Source organism: Pristis pectinata, chromosome 1 (assembly GCF_009764475.1).
Source record: "Pristis pectinata isolate sPriPec2 chromosome 1, sPriPec2.1.pri, whole genome shotgun sequence".
In the NCBI taxonomy this organism is placed as follows: domain Eukaryota; kingdom Metazoa; phylum Chordata; class Chondrichthyes; order Rhinopristiformes; family Pristidae; genus Pristis; species Pristis pectinata.
Window position 1 is genome coordinate 55,357,986 of NC_067405.1, and position 23,270 is coordinate 55,381,255.

The following is a 23,270-nucleotide window of genomic DNA, read 5'->3' on the forward strand; positions in this document are numbered from 1 at the left end:
GAGCAAGTAAGATACTTCATAAAATCTGGAAACTTCTATTTCCTTGGACCATTTTATAAATATCCTTGGTGATTGACATAAAACTGGAAGTGACCTCTCCCTCTGAATGGGAAACAACTACTGCTCCCAGACAATTGATTACTGCAGAGGTTGCCAAAAGAATAATTTTTTAAAAATCACAAAATTGCTAAAATATTAATTTTGAAAAATCATGATATATTATGGTTGACACTTATCTGGTTAAACAGAAAACCTGCTTTTGTAAGCTGATTAGCAGTTATTTTCTAAATGGAAACACAACAGCAGTAGTTTGCAATTCTTTATAATAAAAATCCACTTTTATATTTGTTTGTGTAAGGGTGTGATGGCCCTACAATGGTTTAAATAATGTCTTTTGATAAGTTTTCATCAGCAACAAAGAAAATATTATAATCTTACTTTCTCTCCTGCTGGGTGCTGGTTTAGAAATGGCAAAACATAATTACCCTACAAAGTAGGCCATAGCTCATATGTCAGCTTAGAGGCAGAACCTAAACTATTTCACATAGGTAAGGGAATTTCTTGAATTGAGGACAAAATAACTGAACTGATTCTTAGTACATATTCAAATGTTGGACTTCAATTATTAATTAATTTCAGTTACAATAAAATATGAGGGTTACTGTTTTAAGGAAATATTCTCAAACTTCAGTTGTGGCTATATGAGTATTACTTTCCAGAAAATGGGCATGATTGTTCTCTGTAGAAATAAATAAATAAAAGCCCATGCTTACATCTCACTTTGAAACCACTCCTAAAATTGCAGGGAAGTATGCTTTTTGAAATGGACTGGTTTAAATTACCAGCCAATCCTTACACACCTGTAATAAAGATCCCTTAGCTTTTCTCAAGCAGCTAATTAGCCAGAAGATGAGTGTAAATGTCTAAGTTCATTCTCCAGCTGTGGAATTAAACTGTGTGGATGGGAGGAATCTTCTTTGCCTTTTTAAAAAAAAGTCCCAGTTCCCTGACAGGATTCTTCAATGTGCTCAGTCTGAAATGTAGTCGTGACTGTCCTCCTCAGCAATGCACATTTGTTGGGCAGAATGGGCTTTTGTAAATTTGTATAGTTGTATAAATGATTGATAATATTTGACAATCATGTTTGAACCTTGCTCCAATATAGTTTTGTTAGAGGTAGAAGAAAGGCAAAAAAAGTAAAATTAAATAAAGGAAAGCAGTTTCAAGCAGACTTGTGAAATGTAATTTTTTAAATTGGTTCTGATATGTTTAGTTTTCTTAGTACTAAGCAATTATTTATGCTTTTTATGGTGCAGGAACATGTTCACAAAATCTTGTGATTGGATGAGTTGTATCTTTCACAGGCTTGTAGGGGTTAAATGAATACTTCATATTAGCTTTAAACCTTCATAAATCTTTGTTATGAATTTACACAAAAAGGTTCTGCATCATACTAAGTCTGATGCTTTGTGCTGGCACTGCTAGAAACCTTATGGTGGCTGCTTTCTATTGTACAAGGGTGGGTAGTGGGGGTTTTGAAGGTCATTCAGTTGATCAGTACAATTGTGGGAATATTTGCCTTATGTAATTTCTGTTATGCATTGGAAGAATAGTTGATCCACATTACCTTGGCAAATGCAAATTAATTTTTTTATTCATTCATTGGCTGGGGCCATCAGTGACAAAGGCCAGCATTTATTAGCCTTGCTTTATTGCCCTGGACAAGATTGTGGTTAGCCACCACTGTGAATCACTGTAGTTCTTTTGGTGATGGTGCTCTTTTTGTGTTGTTGGGTAGGGAGTACCAGTTGTTAAATCCATTTGGTTAGATCCAGTGAAGGAAGAACAATGTACTTCCAAGTCAGGGTTTTGTGTGACTTGGAAGTGAGATAATGAAAACTGTTCTCAGTGCTTTATTTCTATCAGAGGTGGGATTGATGTTATGAACCTCTGCCTTTGGATAACTGACATCAACAGGACATGAGAGGAATCACAAATGTTAAAATTCTATTAGTCTTTCAAATTCCAGAATGATTACTGTTGATATCCTCATCTCTTCGTGATCCAAAAGAAATGTGTGGCTTTGATGGTTTGTTACAAAAGTAATATGTGACGTGCACTTTGAGCCATCGCCTAATATGATACACTCCCTGCGTCAATAAGTCTATTTAATACTGACACATGGCATGTAACCGTGAGTCTTATGTGTGTGTGGCAAGCAGCCAGAGAGGGAAGTGAAGAGAATGTCTTGCAGTATAATAGGATCTTCTGGTAATGTTTGGTACTTGGTATGTGCTACATTTTGCAAATGGGTGACTGCCAGACAGATCTTGCATGGAAAATGAAAGTGCTTATTGACTTTTCTCCCTAGCTGGTCAGTGAGCATAAATAAAAAATGGAAACACGCATAAAAGAAGTTGTATTGTTCTGATAGAACGAATGACTGAAGCATGAAAAATTATCTAAGGTGCACCAATACATTCCGTGCTTTGGCATCTCATGGCAGATGCAGCAGTATTTCAGATTTAATTATTTTTAATCTTAATTTCAATTTAAAAAATCCAACATAAAGATATTGTGTTGAGAACATGTGTGCTCTCACTATTGTAATATGCACTTGCCATTGGACTATGATGACTATGCCAGCAATAACCAGATAGTTCTATTGTTTTAGTAATTCGATCTATTTGAATACTTCCATGTAAGTTGATGACAGTTGCTTAAATCTCAAATAAATCTACGTTTTCTAGCTGGCTAGTGAAACTTTTACATACATCAACTCTTATTTCTAAAGTTCTAGTATACAAGGCCAGGCTTTATAGAGGTACCAGTAGACCAACATAAAGCATTTAAAATAACGGTGGGATGGATTCCTTGAGAGAAGTGCACATTATAACAGTGAGAGCACGCGGTTTCTTAACATTAAAGTCTTTATGTTGGATATTTTTAAACTAAAATTTAGGTTAAAAATCCTGATTGCCTGTCTTAACTTTGGTAAAATCTCTGGAGGAATCACAAATGGCTCCTTTGACTATATTGGAGTCCATTGACGTTTAGTGACAGTGGGAGATTAACAAGATGCCACTGAAATTCCAGATAAGTATTTGAATTTAATGTACATGTTTATGCAAATTGCAGTTTTAAGGGCGTAAACTTACTGATTCTACACTCCCAGTAGGAAAATTTATTTGATGGAATCCAGATCACGATGATATAGCAGGTGATCAGAACTGGATTCCAAATATTTTAGATTTTGCAAGCTATTAGCAAATGGATGGTTGATGCATTTTCAATGTGGTCAATATGAAATCACTAATTTAGAAGCAAGGGAAGACAAAAAAAAGGTGTGAAGTGGAGCAATGGATAGAAGACTGACCTGAAAAGAGATCTCAGGATAATAGTTCAAGTTCAAGTTTATTGTCATGGGCATATATACCCAGAATATAAATGCCATGAAAATTAGCTTTTTGCAGTAGTAGAGCAGCAGAGTACATTACAAATATGACAAGCATAAACTTAAATTAACATAAATTACATGTAACTTACATGACAAAATAAACAAAACTAAATATAACGACATTAGTGCAAGTTTAGGGAAATATATTCTGAGGTAGAATTAGGGTTTCTCAGGTTGGTTCAAGAACTTGATGGTAGTGGGGAAGAAGCTGTTGTTGAACCTTGAGATGCATGTCTTCAGGCTCCTGTATCTCCTGCCTGATAGCAGCAATGGGAAGAGGGCATGGGCCAAATAGTAGGGGTCCTTAATGATGGATGTCACCTTCCTGAGGCATCACTTCTTGTAGATATCCTCGAGGGTGGGGAGAGCTGTACCCGTGATGGTACTGGCTGAGGCCACCGCTCTCTGTAGCCTCTTGCATTCATGTGCATTGGAGTTTGCTTTCCAGGCTGTGATCTAATCACTCAGAGTGCTTTCCATTGTACATCTATAGGTTTGTCAGAGTCTTCGATGTCATGCCAAACCTCCTTGAACTTCTAAGTAAGAAGAAGCACTGAAGCGCCTTGTCCTTGGTTGCATCAATGTGCTGGGCCCAGGATAGATCCTCTGAAATGTTGACCTTCAGAAGGTTTAAGCTGCTCCCCCTTTCCACCGCAGACCCTTCTATGAGGACTGGTGCTAGTTTGCCTGACTTCTCTTTCCTAAAGTTCACAATCAGGTCCTTGGCTTTGCTGACATTGAGCACAAGTTTGTTGCTATGACACTATTCAAGCAACTGACCTATCTCACTCCTGTACGCCTCCTTGTCACCATCCATGATTCTGCCAACAACAGTGGTGTCATTGGCAAATTTGTAGATGGTGTTGGAGCAATGCTTAGCCACACAGTCGTAGAGATTGTGATCTCCCTAATGAGGAAGTCAAGGGTTTAATTGCAGAGGGAGGTACGGAGGCCCAGGTCTTGGCGTTTGAGGGGATGATGGTGTTGAACGCTGAGCTGTAGTCAATGAACAACAGCCTGACATATGTGTTCCAGTTGTCCAGAGAAAAGAGTAGAGAGCCAGTGAGATAGCACCTGCTGTAGGCTTTTTGTGGCGATAGATGAATTGAAGCGGGTCCAAGTCTTTACTGAGGCAGGAGTTGATTTGAGCCATAACCAACCTCTTGAAGCACTTCATTACAATGGATGTAAGCACTACCAGATGGTAGTCATTGAGGTAGGTCACCCTGCTCTTCTTGGGCACCGGTTCAATTGATACCAGCTTGAAGCAGGTGGGAACCTCAGACTGCAGAAGCGAGAGGTTGAAGATGACCCTGAACACTCCAGCCAGTTGGTCAGGCAGGTTTTTAGCACTCGACCAGGTACACCATCAGGACCTGATGCCTTGCGAGTGTTCACCCTCCTGAAGGATGTTCTGACATCAGCATCCAAGACTGAGGTCACAAGGTTGTTGGGTGCTGTGGGGACTCGCACAAGTGTTTTATTATTCTCCCTCTCAAAGCATGCATAAAAGGCGTTAAGCTCATCAGGGAGTGATGCATCAATACTGGGTAGGCCTGTGAGATGGTCAGCACAATGCCTTTTCCAACTGGAAGACCCAAGTTATTGGGTTATTTTAACAAAAATATATATTGCAAATTAAGCAAGATAATAGTGTGCATTGAATATTCATTAGAATCAGGAATATTGTAAGCCTAACCAGAGGTAGGATGTTACCTTTATACTTTTGAGGTATTTAATGGGGTAATGAAAATAATTTTGACATGTATAATCAGCAATATAAATTGGGAATGTTGAAGAAGATGGGCTTGTTTAGAAAAGAGTGCACTTGGAGATTTCTTTCAAAGTTTGACGATAATGGAGGCAAAAGATAAAATTAATTCCAGGTACACATTCACTGTTGTCAAATAACAATTCAAATAATAGGGAACAGTGGCAGGGAATTCAGAGGAGCTCTGTCAGCCAAATGATAATGAGATTGTGGTGATATTTCTCCATTAATCCATTGAACTGCATGTTATAATCAGATGCAGGAGAAATTTTGATAGATTCCTAGACAAAGAAGGGATTCAATTGAGTAAGATTTATGTTTGTTGTTGCTAATGACCATTTCATATTCCTAACAGTATTCGTATTTTTAATATATTGAAAATACCTGGTTTTCAGCAATGCAAAATAATAATCCAGTTATAGGATAACAGTACTGACTCTTAAGCTTCACTTTTATTGTTCATGATTACTAAACTGAAATATTCATGTGTTAACAGAAGCTACATACATCTGGAACTTTTCAGTTTATGAGAGATATGCTGTTGAGGTTGGCCATTCAACCAGAATGTACTTTTAATCATCTCATCACACCATCTATCTTTTCTTAAGCAACTTCTGGGCTTTTATCTAAGATTTATGAAGAATGATTGAATCAAATTGATCTCTTTTCAACTTATGTTGCTTTGATCACCTACAGCCTTGGTTTGGATTGAAGTTTTGCTCTGCGTTTATTTCTTTGAGCTATTTACCAGTTTGTAAGTTCCCTGAGGGACTGCATCATAGTTGCTACTTTCCAAGGTTGAATTTCCAGCTTTTTCTCATAAATCAGTAATCTGACACTGGGTTCACTCTCTGTTCTTTTCTATATCACTTCAGGGGTTTGAATGGTATCCCTTCATCTCTCCCACCAAAACTGGAGAAATGTGATGCAGAGCAAAAATAGATCATGGTGTCATCCTGGGCAATATTTTTATTGCAGTTAAAATGTAATTCTAGAGAACTTCAATAACAGCATGAGAAGATGCCCTTGCACTTTCAGTTTTAAGTGGAAACAGCAATATATATTGTTTGGGAATGTTGAGGAAGATGGGCTTGTTTAAAAAAAGAGTGCACCTTGAGAATTGTGGTCTGAACAGTTCAGAAATGTGCTTTGTTTTGCTTTTTCCCTCTTCACTGTTAAGGCCATTATTGGATGTTGAGCTATTTTTGTCCCCTTACCCTCTTATTTCCACTAAGAGTGGATGGGCCTTAATTTAAAGTCTTGACACTAAAGCACATCATCATTTCTGCACTGAAGGATATGAGTTAATGCCATGGAGCAGCAAATTTGGCTATCTGCACTCTGTGTTGTGGAGTGTTGATATACAGATCATAATCACAATCTCATCAATGTCTGGGTATTGGGGAAAGAGTCACAGAGCAGTATCAGTGTCTTCTGTGCAGTTATAGATGGGGTATGTAAGCCACCTGGTCACTTGATGGATTTCTTATCACTTTGTTAATGGAATGTGCTCATGGTCGCTTACAAGCACTTCTGCTGAGCAGAGGCAACTTAAAAGATATTTATTAAAAAGGAAAGGATTAAACACATCATCTTAATGCTACTTCTCTACGTCTGTTTAAACTGAGAAGATATACTGCTCTAGTGCTGCCCCACAAAATGTTGGGAAGTAAATTGCTACCAACCAAGACCTACTTCTGACTTTTATATATATTTCACTGAAGATGACAAGTGCAATTAATGTTCTTCAACCTTCTCTTAACAGCTGCATTAATTGTGGAATATAGTTGTTTTGCATAGATTCTTTTGCCCAGAAATTGGAAGCATTGTGGCTGTTGTTTTCTTAATGTTGTGCATAAAAAGCAGACGTACCCCATTTTTATGCCTGCCCATTTCCGTTGGAAGCCCTGTCATTGGGCAGTTATTGCCTTGATTCATCCCAATACAAGTTTGATTGGCCCATTATTTGATGCACGCAATAATGATCAAAATTAGACCAAAAGCTCATAACCTACAACCTTTGTAATTTATTCCCAATGAAACAAGGAATATACCCTGCCCTAAGCAATGAATCCAAGCTGATTTGAAGGGATATTGTTATATTTTACATGTTAACCCCTGTTTTGTCTGTGAATTTCTTTATATTAAGAGTATTAAAAGATCTTCATAGGTGTGATTGTGACCTCTGGCTCATTCCTGGCTCAATGGTGCCACTTGATCGCACTCCTATTGTAGCACTTGCCCCTTCCCTAGCTCGATTAGGTTGTTCCATAGCTTAGTGAACCCATGCATTGTTAAGACCCTCAACATACTGTCCGCTGTTCCGTGCCCATACCCCCTCTCTCCGTATTTTCCTGCCCTTCCCAACCTCTCCATGACAGAATCCAGAGAGATCCTTTTAACAACGCTGCCCCATTTTCCATGGGAAAGCCAGCAAGTGCTGTTTTATCGTGAGCCCAGCAACAGCATTGTGTGGGTTAGTTTTTAACATTCCTTAAAAACAGTAAACTTTGATAAGGGTTCAAAAACTCAGTGTGAATTTTTTTGGGACTTCTAATTTGCAATAAACATGGTCCCGTTTTTATACATTAAAATAAATAGAGTCAAATTTCTATGTACTTTCCTAGTGAGGATGTTCTTAAAAGCCCAAGGATGCATTAGGGGATAAGATTATAAATAATACTGAGAAATTAAATTGCACATCTGATTCAGAGACTTTTTTATACCTTGTAATCACTGATTTATTACACACCATTCTGATGGTTGGGAATGTAAAGAATTCAAATACTTGACATATATTCAGGAATATAGAAAATTGCCAGTGGCTCTGAGCAAAATCCTGCAGTTGTATTGGCTGTTCAGCCTTTCTCCTGCACTTCCATCCTTTTCTTTCTGTTTCCTTTCCATCCTACACTGAGACAGGTCAAACACTACTGTTCTCATCATTGTGTCTGAGAGCATTCCCCATGGGAAGTATGAGTCAATAAAATATGACATGTTTCCTGTCACTGTGATGCTTGGTCTGCCTATCTTGCATGCTCACCTTTCTTAGGGAAAAGAAAACTCCATTTAAAGTCCAAATGGCAAAAATGCCAATTTCAGAAAGGTTATTTACATAAAGTCAAGTGCTTTTTGCAGTTGTTTAAAGCAGTCTGCTTAGCCACCAGTGTAGATGTCTTCAAGCACAGTCCTGGCGCTCACCAATATGGCCTTTTGAAATCATTTTTTGTCCTCTGTCTGATGGGTTATCAAGGAGAAGGCTTTGCACAATTCTGTCAATTCGTTTAATGCAAAAACTTTAGCAATTAGTATTTCAACCATGTTATAAATGGAGACACAATTCTGCTAATTTGAAGTATCTGACTGAATGGTTTTGCCATTCTCTTGTACATTTTGTTGGCATTTCATCGTCTAACCACAATAAGTTAAAATATTTAGTTTATAAACAGCAGCTGCTATGAATTGCAAGAATCAAGATACTGCTGAATCGCAACATCTTACCATTTCATTTCCAGTAACCTTGACTGAACATCATTTTCGATCTCAAGGGAAAGTAGTGATTATATCATTGCCCCTGGCCCCTTCAATCAAAGACTTGTTTCACAAGCTTCATAAAGAACTAATCGAACAACTGTCTAACAAATACAATTTGTCTAGATCACACTTATTTCAATATTTGCAGATTAGAAATTTTTTAAAAGCTACTATACCCTCTTTTCCGACACCATACAAAACTGAAATTACGGAAAAAATTTTAGGTCTTAATCCTTATCAGAAGGGCTTGGTAGCAATAATCTATGATTTAATTATGAAAATACGTCCAGAATCACTGGACAAAATTAAGAATGAATGGGAAAACAAACTCAGATGTCTTTACCTACAGAGACATGGAAGAAAATTCTTCATTTAGTTAATACATCTTCAATGTGTGCCAGACACACTTTGATACAGTTCAAGGTAGTTCATAGGACCCATATGTCAAAAGATAAGCTAGCCCGTTTTTATCACCATGTAAATCCTATATGTGACAGATGTAAATCGAATGTGGCTTCTTTGACACATATGTTTTGGTCCTGTCCTCTTTTGGAAAAATATTGGAAAGACATTTTTAACATTATCTCAACTGTATTGAATATTGATTTACAACTTCACCCTATCACTGCAATTTTTGGATTACCAAGGATAGAGTCTGGCCATTTATGTGTTTCCGCTTACCATATGATTGCCTTTGTTACATTAATGGCCAAACGATCCATTTTGTTTAAATGGAAGGATCCAATACCCCCTACTACTGTTCAATGGTTCTCTCAAACTATATCATGTTTAAGCTTGGAAAAAATGGGGAGTGGTACTGTTGATCCTTTGCTGAAATTTGAAGATATTTGGAGTCCATTTATTCAATATTTTCCCATGATATAGATCCCTTTTCAATAACTTTCCAATTTAGAGGAACGGAGTTGACGACATAATATTGCTCTGTTTCCATTGAGAAATTTCAGTCCAGTCTTTTTTTTCTTTTTGTTTTCGTCTTTTTTAAAAATTTTTTCCCAGTTTGGTTTGATATATTGGTTATAATTTTTCTTATTGATTTGGGGATTTTTTTCCCTTTCTTTTATATACACAATAAATCTTTTTCTTTCCTTTCTTTTATATTATATTCATTTACTAAGAGGTCGTGGGATCTACAGATTTTTTTTATATTTTACTATTCTTTATGATTATCTATGCCATGGTTGTTCGCCTGGTCTCTTTGTATTACATGTACAACGATGTTATATATTAATCTGTATTAATTTGGAAACTAATAAAAAGATTGAAAAAGAAAGAAAAGAAAGAACTAATCACATGCGCTATGAAGATATCAGGAAATATTGTTGTAACACATGCACAAGTGGCTCATTTTGTGAAGTGACGTTACTTGTTCCTAATGCAATTCACCTCTCCATTCTAGTCTTTCCCAAACTGTTTTCATCAGACTCCTGCTCCTATTTTCTTCCCCTTCCTAGCTTCTTGTTCTCATCTCTTGGTCTTGAACTAAACCATGGTTTCTCTTTCCCCAGCTATATTGGCCCAAAGTATAGACAGTGGGTGGAATGGGGATTGTATGTTGATTAACTCCTATAGTGTAAGAAGACATCAGAATCACTGGTTTCCCATTGGTATAGAAAATGTGATTTTAATATTGTGAAGAAACTAGCCTTCTATTTAGGGCCATCTTCTTACAGAGGCTGATTCTGGCAGCAAATGATGGACATTGAGTAATCTTATTTCTCAGTGATACTGAAGTAAAGTAAAATAAAAGTTGCTGAGTGAACTGAGCCTATGCTCTCAGATTGTGCAGACATGTAATTGACATTTCACTGATGTGATGTTTCTGGTCTCTTATTTCAAGTTACAGTGATAAGGTCAATGCTAGATTACTTTAGTTATGAAATTGTTAGTACTTGAGGTACCATGGAAACCATAATAGGTAGAGAATCTGCTGCAATGTCATCTTTGTCCAGCAGGTACAATGACTTGCAGCTTTGAACAGCAGTATCATCTGGTTTATTCCAGTAATTCTGTCCACAAAATGCTAAATAAGGCAATGATCTAACTGTTTATCATAGTAGAGTTTTGTATTCCCAGCAATTAAATGGCAAAGACTGTGGGCATCTTTGCAATGAGTAACAAAAATTGTAGTTTACTTGCAATCAAGGATTTTAATGCTTCCTTTAGATACTTATTGAGATATTATACCATTCAGGAGGGTCCAAGTTTGATTCCTGTTCTATGCCAAATTAGTAAGGCATGCATTGCAATTTGCCTCAGGATGGTAAAATGAAGTAAGGCTCTCACTGCTGACAATTATCTTTTGATTACCGCTGAACTGTATCCAGGGCACAATGACAGGATTTTATTCAATTATAATGCCTCAGCAATCAAGTGATCCATCTACACTTACCTGTAAAGAAGGGACATTTGATCAGGGTTACTAAAAGGAACCCAAACCCATCTAATGACATCACTGCCTTGGAAAATGGGAAGAAGAATCATCATCTGCTTCTGGTATAATTATGGCAATAAGAGGATAAGTATGTGTTCCCCCAAAATAAAATTGGTGGTATCCTTCAAGAGTTATAGTATTAGAAAACAACAAAGAAAGAAGCTTGTAGTGAATGATTGTCCTCTGGATTGTGTGAGACTCTGTCACTCTGTCATCCTGCCAGTCTAGTTGATTTTATCCATGTTTGTCTTACTTAATGATTTATTATTTTAAGCATTTGCTTTAGAAGTTTCTGTGCAAAAGGACTGGGTGAATTTCCTGATTCTGTATTTTTTACCATTATTTCATGATGGGATCCTGCACCCTAAATTCTGAAATTCCCTCCCTAAACCACTCAGCATTTCCATCTCTCATTCCTCCTTTAAGACCTTTCTTAAACACACAAAATGCTGGACGAACTCGGCAGGTCAGGTAGCATCTATGGAGGGAAATAAACAGTTGATGTTTTGGGTTGAGACCCTTTCGTCATGTCTCAACCCGAAACATTGACTATTTATTTCCCTCTATAGATGCTGCCTGACCTGCTGAGTTCCTCCAAAATTGTGTGTGCTGCTCCAGATTCCAGCATCTGCAGAATCCAAACATTTTGCACATATCCTAATATTTTCTTAAATGGCTTAGTGTCAGGTTTTGTTTGATAATGTTACAGTATACCATCTTGAGATATTTTATTATGTAAAAGGAGCAATTCAAATGCAAGTTTTGTTGTAGTTGTTTATAATAGTTGGTAAAGAGGAAGTGCTGATTCTATCTTCCAATGAAAGTTAAAATGTGTTTTTTTTAAAAACCTTACAGGTTATAATATTGTATTCTTTCCACAGTTATGCATTGGCAGATGAAGCCTACAGATCTTTACGAGACCAGGACAAGGACCAATGTATACTTATCACTGGAGAAAGTGGAGCTGGCAAAACAGGTATCAGTGCACTGTGTCTGGTGTATACCACAAGATTTTACGTCAAGATGTATGGGTACTTCAATAAGATTGAAGTTGATTAATAAGTTTGCAGACAATGTGAAAATTGGTGGTGTTGTGGATAGTGAGGAAGGTTGTCAAAGGATACAGCAGGATATTGATAAGTTGAAAATTTGGGCGGAGAAATGTCAGATGGAGTTTAATCTGGACAAGTGTGAGGTGTTGCATTTTCAGAGGTCAAATACAAGAGGAAAGTATACAGAAAATGGCAGGTCCCTTAGATGTACTTATGGACAGAGGAATCTTGGGTTGCAGGTATATAGCTCCCTGAAAGTGGCAACACAAATGGATAAGGTGGTAGAGAGGTGCATGCTTGCCTTTGGGATATTGAATATAAAAGTTGGGAAGTCATGTTGCAGCTATATAAAGCTTTAGTTAGGCTGCATTGCCATGGACCTTTTGGATGAATGAGTTGTTTCTGAACTGTAAATTCAATCTATCAGTTGGTCAAATCAAATATTGTACCCCTTCCTTGCCTTTATCTGAAAGTTTTTTATTCTTTTTGTGAAATTTGAATTAATTTTTACTTGAAACTCCATCCCTACTGGGAAAAGGAATCTTTGGTTGTTCTATGAGTGCAGAGCCTAAAATCAAACGTCAATCCATCACAAAATTGCAGTTAATAGATAGGTCTTGTGATTATAAAGATTTGGCCAGATGTTGTGCCTCAAATAAGATCAGAAAATATGCTCCCTATAATTGAGAATTTTTTATACATATATATAAAGGTTTTCATGGTACATAAATTCCCTTTACTTAATCCACACCCTGTTGGCAGCCTGGGGCTGGGAGGAGTGGGTTGAGGTTGATTCCACAGAGCACATGGCAGTTGCATGTGCATGATTTTCTTTTTTTATTATTCCATTACCCAACTGGCACATGCCTGTTCTATGGCTAATGTTTCCCAATGGTAAATCAACTGAAAATATTCTGAAATTTATTTGGAGGTAGTGAAATTGGGATAGATATATACAGGAAGTCCCCGACTTACGAACGCCCGACTTACAAACACCCGTATTTACGAACCGACCTTCATGGTCGGTTCGTAAGCGGGCCCGGCCCCCGATCCTACCACGGCTGCGGTACACTTTCTTTGGCCCAACCCCGGGCCAAGTGACCATGTGCGGCCGGGGCCATGTGCGGCTGCGATCCCCGGGCCAAGTGCGCATGCGCGGACACTGTTCCGAGTTACACACAAAATCGGGTTACGAACAGTCTCAAAAATGGAACTGGTTCGTAACCCGGGGACTTCCTGTACTATGGAATGGAAGTTTATACAAGAGCTTTACTTAAAAAAAATTTACACACACAATAAATGTTACAATAATGTTGCGATTGAAACAGCTGTACAAGTGTTTATTTGAAGTATCAGCAGAACAATGGGAAGCAGAAAACTCCATAGTTTTTAGAATTTTAGGATATTCTTGAATGCTTTGCATTTGTGGGAGTAGAATACTGCTAACAAAAGTTATCACCATTTGATTATAAACAAATAAGTATTTTATATGTATGTATAGAAAGTATTTTGTGTGGATTTTGATTGTTCTGTGCACTGGGCACAAAAATATTGTTTATGAAAAATATATCGTAAGATTTATTCTGGAAAGTTATTCCCAGTTCATGAACAGTTGTTTGTTTTATAATGCAAATTGTGCTCAAAGTTTATAAAGTGCTTTATCCTCCCTTTTGCCCTGAGTTTCCACTCATACTTATTTGCATATCACTGCCCTCAAAATTTGCCAAGAAGCAGCATAAACAGGAAATGTTTCAAAATGGATTTTTAATAAGAATTTTTAACCAAACAATTACATGTAGTAACTTAATTAAGTTTGATTAAAACAGCAGAAAAAAAGGTTTCTCAAAAAATAAGATTTTTGTAATTATATTGTCAATACATCAGCATGGAATAGCCTCACTTTAAATTACCAAAATGAATCTTTAAAAAATATTTAAAATTTTTTGGATTCTAAAGCTAATTAAAACACAAGTCATATTTATAAACTTCAAGCATTCACCTATTTGTCTTTGTGCCCTAAAGTACAAGATTACTTATTGAAGCCAATTTGAATGTCTTTTAAATGAGCACAATTCGTGGAAACTTTCAGGGATGATAGTTTTCCCTAGGGTGTGGCTAGTTTTTCAGCCTTGGCTTGCTTCAAGGAAGAGGTTCTTTAAAACCAGCACAGAAGATGGAGTGTTGGCGATAGTAAATTGTATTTAAAATTTCTTGATCTTTTGTGTTGGTTATGCTGATCTTCTGTGTTGGTTATGCTGATCTTCAGGCTAATCACTCCAATATAAAACAATGGAACTGATTGCAATCTCCAGCCTTCCATCTTTTGGGTGGTTTCAGTCAGGGCTTATTGTAATCATATTCTGAATTCCATCTATTTTCCCATGAAAACCACAAAATAATAAACATTGGTAAGAATGTTGAAGTCCCATTTCAGAGCTAAGATGAGCAAACGTACATTTGGTGAAAGATTTTTGAATGTTCCTTTCATCATACATTTTCTTTCCTCCTTTCTCTATTTTTCTCTACTCACTTTTCCTCTGTTCCGTTCACTCTCCTTGCCTGTCATTCCTCTACTTCCTTAATCGTTCCTTAGAACTCATTGGTTATGCAGAGAGCTCCGATATTTATTGAGACCACGGATCTCCCGTTGTCCTCATGGTGACGTTATGACTTTGCCATTCCAGAAACTTAATTTACAAGTTAAGTATGTCAAAGATAATGCAGGAGAAATGCTAGCAGTTGGGCATGCTTTGAGGTGCAAGCAATTGGTCAAGCTGATCCAACAATATTTAAGATATTTCAATTGATTGGGGGCTGTGCCTTCATCTGCTCTTTGGTTGCTTTCCTAAACAATGGTGAGCAAGCAAATTAGTGTGTTATATGCCACTCTCAAAATTATGCTTGATCGACATATGTAATTGTGCTAAAGGTCCAGAAATGAGCTGTGCATATCATGTGTGTAGCAGTTAGTGTAACGCTTGACGGCACCAGCGACCCAGTTCAATTCTGGCCACTGTCTGTAAGGAGTTTGTACGTTCTCCCCGTGTCTGCATGGGTTTCCTCTGGGTGCTCTGGTTTCTTCCCACATTCCAAAGACATATGGGTTAGGAATTTGTAGGCATGCTATGTTGGCGCCAGAAGTGTGGAGAGACTTGCAGGCTGCCCCAGGACACTCTACGCAAAAATACGTATTTCACTGCGTGTTTCGATGTACACGTGACTAATAAAGATATCTTATCTTATGTGCACATGGGAATCATTCCCACCCTGTCCTTCCCTCCCTGATCTTGGATGTAACTGGCATGGGTGGTCCTTGCAGCACCTTTTGACAGCCATTTTTATACACACAGTAATTTCTAGACCACTGGCTCAAATCTGGTATTGACCTGGTCTTTTTGGGTAGCTCACAGTTTGTCTAAACTAACTGCATTTTCAGATTAGTTGATTTTCCTTCTGAGGTGTGAAGTACATTTTTTTTGGTCCATGAATGTTACTGCTGACACATGACAGGCAAGATTGATAGGTGAATTAATTTTTTCCACAGGTTTCCAGTTGTAACTGCACTGTTTTTAAACTTGATCAGACCTTTGGCCAGGGTGACATGCACTCACAAAGAATGTGCAAGAACTTTATTATCACGTGCTAATGTAATGGGTCGGTGTTCTTAGCCTGCCCCTGTCTAATGGATATAAAAGGAATCCACATTGCTGGAGGGAGTTGTGCCTTTTTTTTTAAAAGTTCACAAACATGTAGGAAATATTTCTGTTATTGGGAAAGCAGCTGGATATTGTCTCCAGATGACAGGACACTGATTGTAAATGAAATATGCATAGAAAATCAGCAGAACAAAAAAAAGTAAGACGAGAGTGCAATGTTCACTGCTTACACTGCAGTAATCCCACAGTTGAGAGCCCAGTCTGAGATACTCTTGGATTGAGGTCCTTATCTAAAAATGGCTAAAGTTGATCCACAGAGATCCAAGTTTAAGATATTTTAAATTTAAATTTGCCCTGTTAAGATCTATATAAGAAAAACGAGTGACATTTGAGGAGGAAGCAGCTTTGAGAACATTTGTTGATATAATGGATTAAAATCCTGAAAAGATACTTAAGGAAGAATTTCAAATTGGAACGTAGCTTTGTTAGATATATTCCTTCCCTAATTCAAGTTTCTTGAACTTAAAGGTGCAGCAATTAACATGTGCTCTTTGCAAACAGGAACCACAGCACAAGCTAATATCATGGGACTAATAAATGTTTGCATGTTGAGGTGCATAAATTAAGCATATTACTCACAGATTTAGAAATAGTAATGACAGAATTTCCTGTCAAACACAGGAAATTGTGGAAAGAAGAACATCTTTGTTCACAGCTAGGTTGCCTCTCATCAAAACACCACAATGGATTGACCTAGGTGTCAATCCCCAGATGGATTGCACGCAAGTTCCCGTCCTGTAATGTTATTCCGTTCAACAAAACTGGAGCGTTACAGTAACCGATGTGATGGTACAGCCACAGTTATAATTTGGATTTGGCTGTTTTAAATCTGAAAATAAAAATTATTTACACTGTACCAAAAATAATTTTCTAGCATCTTCACTTACCACTGAGAAAATAGCTTGTTAATAATTTTAGGCATTCTAGTTGCTTTCATTCTGAGCATGTGATCAGAAACTTTGATTTTATGCTCTAAATCCTGAAAGGAACTGTTCTTCATTTGTTTTAAAATGAAGTCACTCTTCCTGTATGATTCAAGTAGCCAATTTACATACGAGTTGATGATTAACTTCATTCAGCTGGTGCTGAAATGGGCCTATCAGCAAGTAAATCATAGGACTAATGCAAGGCTATTGTTAGCATTCACATTGGCAGGTACTAAATTGATGTAGCAGCATTGTGTAGGGGGTAAAAGCAATTTGCAAACTCTGATTATTTTATTCTTTTCTAGTCCCACATGTAACATAGCAAAATATCATGTTCTCAAAAGTACATGAAAGGAAACACACATTCTAGGTTGTCTGGATTGCCTTGTCACTGTTTGATGATCTTTGTGTTGAAGGCTCCTTGTCAAAGTGGTGGTTCTATCATAGTTTTGGCACATCATGACAATCCACACGAAAGTTTAAAGGCTTGCCTATCTTCAACTGGTCAATATATTATTTTCTAATGTGGAAATAGCTACCTTTAGTAGAGGAGGGGAAAATTTGGACTTTTATTGTGACTAGTGATGTACAGTCAAGTGGAGGTGGTGACACTGCATGCCTGTACCAGCACTGTATGCAACTTTAAGCGAGCCTTCATTTTAATAGCCTTTTTTAGACTCTATTCCTGTTCGAATCTCATTGTTACAGAAGGATATAGAAGCACTGGAGATGATGTAATAAAGAATTGAGAGGATGATACCAAAACTGTGAGGTTATAACTATCAGGAAAGGTTGAATTCTATGTGAATAGATGGTAAATCTGAATGAGGCCTCATTAATGATAAAGGAATTTAGTTTTGCAGACATAATAGAAATGTTTTGACTTTTGGAAGTAGGAGTCATGAATTGACTGCTAATTTTGTGGAGGTGGGGAAAAGGTACATTGATGGGTTTAGTTGAAATGAGTGAGAGGAGGCTCACATGAACTATAAACACTGATGTAAATTGATTGGCATTGATGGCCTATTTCTGTGTTGTAAATTTTATGTAACGCACAAAAATGAGAATGGATGTCAAACCTTGATGAAAGAGTAACAGAAGGTGACTGAATATCATCAAAAAGATCAGCATTAAGAATGCTATTGATTGTAGAGGGGATGATTTTGCAAGGGTGTTCTAGATGTGGGGCTGAGATGGCAACTAAAACATAGTTGATTTTGATGGGGATGGACAGGGGAAGGATGAAAGTATACAAAGTTGGTATGGAAGGTAGAGAGTATTGCGCTATCCCTCTCACAGTTGCTGTCTTAGGTTGAAGCTCACTATTCACAGCCTTAAATTCCTATTGAATCTCGAACTGTGTTTTAAATCCAGCATCCTTTCCAGCATAATGGTCCCCAGCCTCCATCTCCGCTGATCGCCTGTTCTTTCTTCAGTTCTGCCCCAGTCTCAGCCTGTTTATTGCTGAAGCCCTTTATGTCTTTGCTACGTGAAGAGTCAATTACTCTAGTGATCTTCAAGCAGAGTCTAATTTCAATTCACAGAAGTTCTCTGTTTCTGAACATTTCAACCAATTCACAGAAACTTGACTGTTATGATCCTCTATTTTGGTTCTCTATAGCTTTCTCCATCCTTCTCTCTCTCTTTTTGCTCTACAACAATTCTGCCAAACTCATGGTGGACTCTCTATTATAAACTTGACCTTTACGTTTACATTGGTGCTCTGGATTATGTAAAACCAGAGATGTAATGCTTCTTTAGATGATATCAAAACTTGTCAAGTCAATAGTTTTGATCTAGCCAAATCATTAACAGAACTTGTTCCAATACCTGCCTTTCCTTCCCACAGCAGGGAGTCAAACTGGACTGGGTCACAAGGGGTGAATAGGAAGGCAAACTTGTTTTTAGTGCTGCAGATGGTTAAATAACCTGCCTGTGTGCTAAACTCATGTGGTCAGTGGAATCTAATATCATGCAATAGGAAATTAACTGGGACCTTCAGCCCTACATTGCTTCACCTTACCCATGGTCTACAAGGAAGTTCTGACTTTACTTTTAATGCTTCACATAGTACCACTTTCACATTCCTACGAATGAAACCAACATTTTTTTTTAACAGTGTGTGGAATAAAATTAACTGTCCTTGCAGCTGATGAACTCCATACCCTTTGGTTTATGCTGGAATGTCTCCCAAGACGGATAACTCAGAGAAAGTAGGGTCTACCTCCACCCACATGGATGAACTATGATTCTTTGTGAAGCCCAATGAGAGAAATGCACTGCATTTAATTTTGTGTTCAGTATTGGAATATTTCATTGTAGTAGCTTTGTTACAGTTGGTAGCAGCTTCTAAAAGCTAATATTTTATTGAAACAATTGAGATTCTTCATTCTGGAGGTGCAACTTCACTAAAATTCCTGATGTTGGTTACCTTATTATTCAAGACATTTTTCAAAACAAAAACAAGGAATTGGAATACTGTAACTTTTACTTCCTTGGAGACATGATGTTTTCACAGTGTGTACATGAGGATTCTGCTATTTATGAGTTTAATGTCATATTATTTTTAACTGAAGCATAACTCATTTGCATATGAGCCATTTGTCATGTTATCAAGATGGGATGGGAAGATTGTTAAAGTAGGATGCAAATATTACAATGTGTTTGCTTTGCTCTGTTGCTGTGTCATAATTGTGTAGAGTTATGTCCATCTGGGTGTTTGTTGCTATGGAACATGTTCTTTGCAGAAGTTAATTTGAGCATTGAAGGAAAACTATAGCACCTAATGTCTTCCAACTGGATCCCATACTTCCGTATCTTTTTAGCTCTGAGAGATCCAAAGTCAATTTAACCTGGTAAAGTTGCTTTGCCAAGTATTTCTGGATGAAATTGCACCATGCACAATCCAAGTTAGCAAGCTTAAGTTTTCCCAACATCATCTGCACACCTAATGACATCAATTACCATGCAATGAAAGTTTCAGGCTATAAATTGGACTGCAAAGCTCCAGATACCAACTGAGAATTGGGAGCACGGCACCCTATGTTCTTGCTTTATTTGTAGTTTAGAGGAAATACAGCTAAGACCTCGTAGAGCAGTTATGGAACTAACTGCAGGCTGCTCAAACACCTTCCAAAGGACACATGCCAGCAAAGAAGAGGTAAAGTGACTCACACAAGTTCACAGACATTTACGGAAAGTAGCATTGGTCTTTTGAAGATGAAATTCAGCTGACTTCATCAGTCCAGGACACACTGCAGCACCTGTCCAGCAGGTGTGGAGACTTCATCCTTGTGTGCTGCATGGCTGCATGATCTGGCAAACAGAAAACAACAATGTGAGGAAAAGGAATAAAGAAAACCCGGAGCCTGAAGATCAGGAAGCAAATGCAAAAGACCAGCTGGAGTAAGAGGAGCAGAAGTCTTTGGTGCAAGCAAGGAGCAAGAAAGCTCCTGGGTGGATGTCTCTGTCCAGCATCAGTAGCTTTAGCTTCCAGCTGAGCAGGAAAAGGAGCCCATTGTCCAATGAACAATAAGGGAAGTGCTTAAATCATTTAACCAAATGACCATCTTCCTACCCTATTTATTACCACTAACATGGCAGCTGAGAGATCCCAGATAATGCATAATATTGCTCATGCTGATTCATATCTACCTGCATTGCTTACAATATATATCAATGAATGAATTCCTGATTCAATTATTTAAATGGCTTACCTGCAACACTTGTATTTTCTGATGAATGGCTCTAAACAAAACACATTGGACTCCTTGCAAAAGATACTTTCCTCAGAGATGCTCACTCTCCAGTTGTAAATACTGGCCAAGAGCTTGCATGCTTTGACCTACTGTTACCATACATGGCATGTATTTGCCATTGTATCTAATGTAGCTGAGAGTAATGCACATCACAATTAGTAACAAAGTAAAATCAAGCAACGCACAAATGGAAAATCACAACAATTGTCTTTTGAGTTAAACACCCAAACACGTTACCCCTTAACTACCACGTAGGTAGGTTTTGATATCCCAGTGCTATGTTGTGGTGTTTTCTCTGTGATTGCAACTACTGGAAGGCTGCTCCCTTTCATTTTGAGTCTGCACACATGTCCTTGATGATCTAAGAGAAGCCGTTGACCTGGACTGGCTGGTTTCGGACTACTAGTCTTGGCCAATTGAGTTTGGGATGGCTGGCTGTGTGCATGAATGAGCAAGCTGCTTGAGGGGTTTTAGAGCAGTTGAAGCACTGACCTCACAAGGAAAGCTTCAACCTCCGTGTCTGTGTCTCCACAGCAGCTGTCATCTGAACCAGCAGGCACAGTGCTTTGGATTGTCACTGTGGTCATCATCATCTTTCTTCCCTGGTCTCCAATCTTCTCACTTTTTGGATTGCACATAGAAGCTACATCCAAAACATCTTAATGTTGATGCAGCATATGGTCATGAAAATGCATATTGTTGACTAGTTGAAAGGGATGTACAGTGGACACTTGATTAAACAGCAGTTGCACATTGATGCAATCACAAAGTAGTTGCTTTACTTCGTTAGGAGTTTGAGGAGATTTGGGATGTCATAAAAGAGTCTTGCAAATTTTTATGGAAGTACAGTGGAGAGCATTCTGACAAGTTGCATCACAGTCTGGTATGGAGGCTCTAATATACAGGATCACAAGGGGCTGCAGAGGGTTGTAGACTCAGCCAGCTCCATCATGGGCACAACCCTCCCCACTATTGAGGACATCTTCAAAGGCCGTGCCTCAGGAAGGTGGCATCCATCACTAAGGACTCTCACCATCCAGGACATGTCCTCTTCTCGTTACTACCATGAGGGAGGAGGTACAGGAGTCAGACCCAAACTCAATGATTCGGAAACAGCTTCTTCCCCTCTGCCATTTCTGAGTGGTCCATGAACCCATGGACACTACTTCGTTATTCCTTTTTTTTGCACCATTTATTTATTTTTGTAATTTTTAGTAATTTTATGCCTTTGCACTGTACTGCTGCCACAGAACAACTAATTTCACATCATATAAGACAATGATAATACCTGATTCTGATTCTGAGTTGTCTTACCAGCTTGTAAGTTACGCATGCAAGGCTTATAAGCTCCCACCTTCAGGTTTAAAATGTTCACCTCCAGAGAACTTGCAGACAATAAGAGTGTACAATAAGAGTGCATTAATTCTTAAGATTACAGTTATATTATCACAGATACAGTACATTAAAATGTACATTAAAAGAAATTAAATATTTTAAGCTTATTGTGGCTTTTTTACACTGCACTGCACATTCTCTGTAGCTGTGACACTTTACTCTGCATTTTGTATTGTTTTACCTTGTACTACCTCAATACACTGTGTAATTAATCTGTATGAACGGTATGCAGGACAAGTTTTTCACTGTACCTCCATACATGTGACAATAATAAACCAATTCCAATTTCTACTTCAGTGCAACATCACAGAGAGCCATGCAAATTTTTGTAAATAGAATCATTTGGGATTGACTACTGAAAAGAAGCAAGAGTGTTTGAGAACCTGGAAAAAGGTACCATTGTAAAACAATTCACAAAGAAACAATAATGACCGCAATATTCCAACAAAGTGAGTACTGTGCAACACATTTGATACCTTCTAATGTGTGTTGCATTATCCTTAGAGGCACACCCTCCATTATCCTTGATAACTGAGAGTCTATATATCACAACAAAACATTGTTAGTGATATCACAACAAAACATTGTTAGTGAACATGCCTGGTAGATAGGAAGACATGGTCTTCTCCAGCATGGTGAAGAACCGCACACAAATGGGTCCCCCTTCCACTGAGGTGGTATTGCTTCTATTCCTCACTGGTTTAGTCTAAATGGAAGAGATTAAGGACATTGAGTAACCTTTCCTTTTTTCAGTGTTTGGAGGCTTGATGTCTGTGTGGGGGCTGGGTGGTGTATAGGGGAAGAATATCACTGGTGGAGTGGATGTGTGGTGGGGTGTGGATTTATTAACAGTAGTTGTGAGTAATAATATGTCTGGATAAGTGTGTCTATATGAGAGGGCTGTTTTTACTGGTATCCAGCTCATATTGTCATATCTTGTAAGATCATGAAATCTCTCCTGACACTGCTTAATTGCGCAGGGATTCTCACTCCTGACCAACACTACAGCCACTTCCTGTAGGCTGCTTTTACAGCAGCCTTGGCAGGTCTCCTAGCCCCTTTGGACCGCAAGACTTCTCTTCCGGTTTGTATCTCGCTGGCGAGCTCTCCTTTGCCACTCTCCATATACCACAGAGCTCCCTCCCTCCTCACTGCAGTCTCTCTCTCTCTTCCATGACAGCCATAATGTGTATTTGGCTGCAATGGGGA

The 23,270-nt window shown here is 38.1% G+C and overlaps 1 protein-coding gene across 1 annotated transcript in view; it reads left to right on the forward strand.

Moving 5' to 3' along the window:
- Positions 1–23,270, forward strand: part of LOC127572193 (unconventional myosin-Ib-like) — a 204,044-nt gene that overhangs the window by 65,862 nt on the left and 114,912 nt on the right. The window contains 1 exon segment of the mRNA XM_052019109.1: positions 12,096–12,190. Coding sequence (XP_051875069.1) covers positions 12,096–12,190 — 95 coding nt within the window.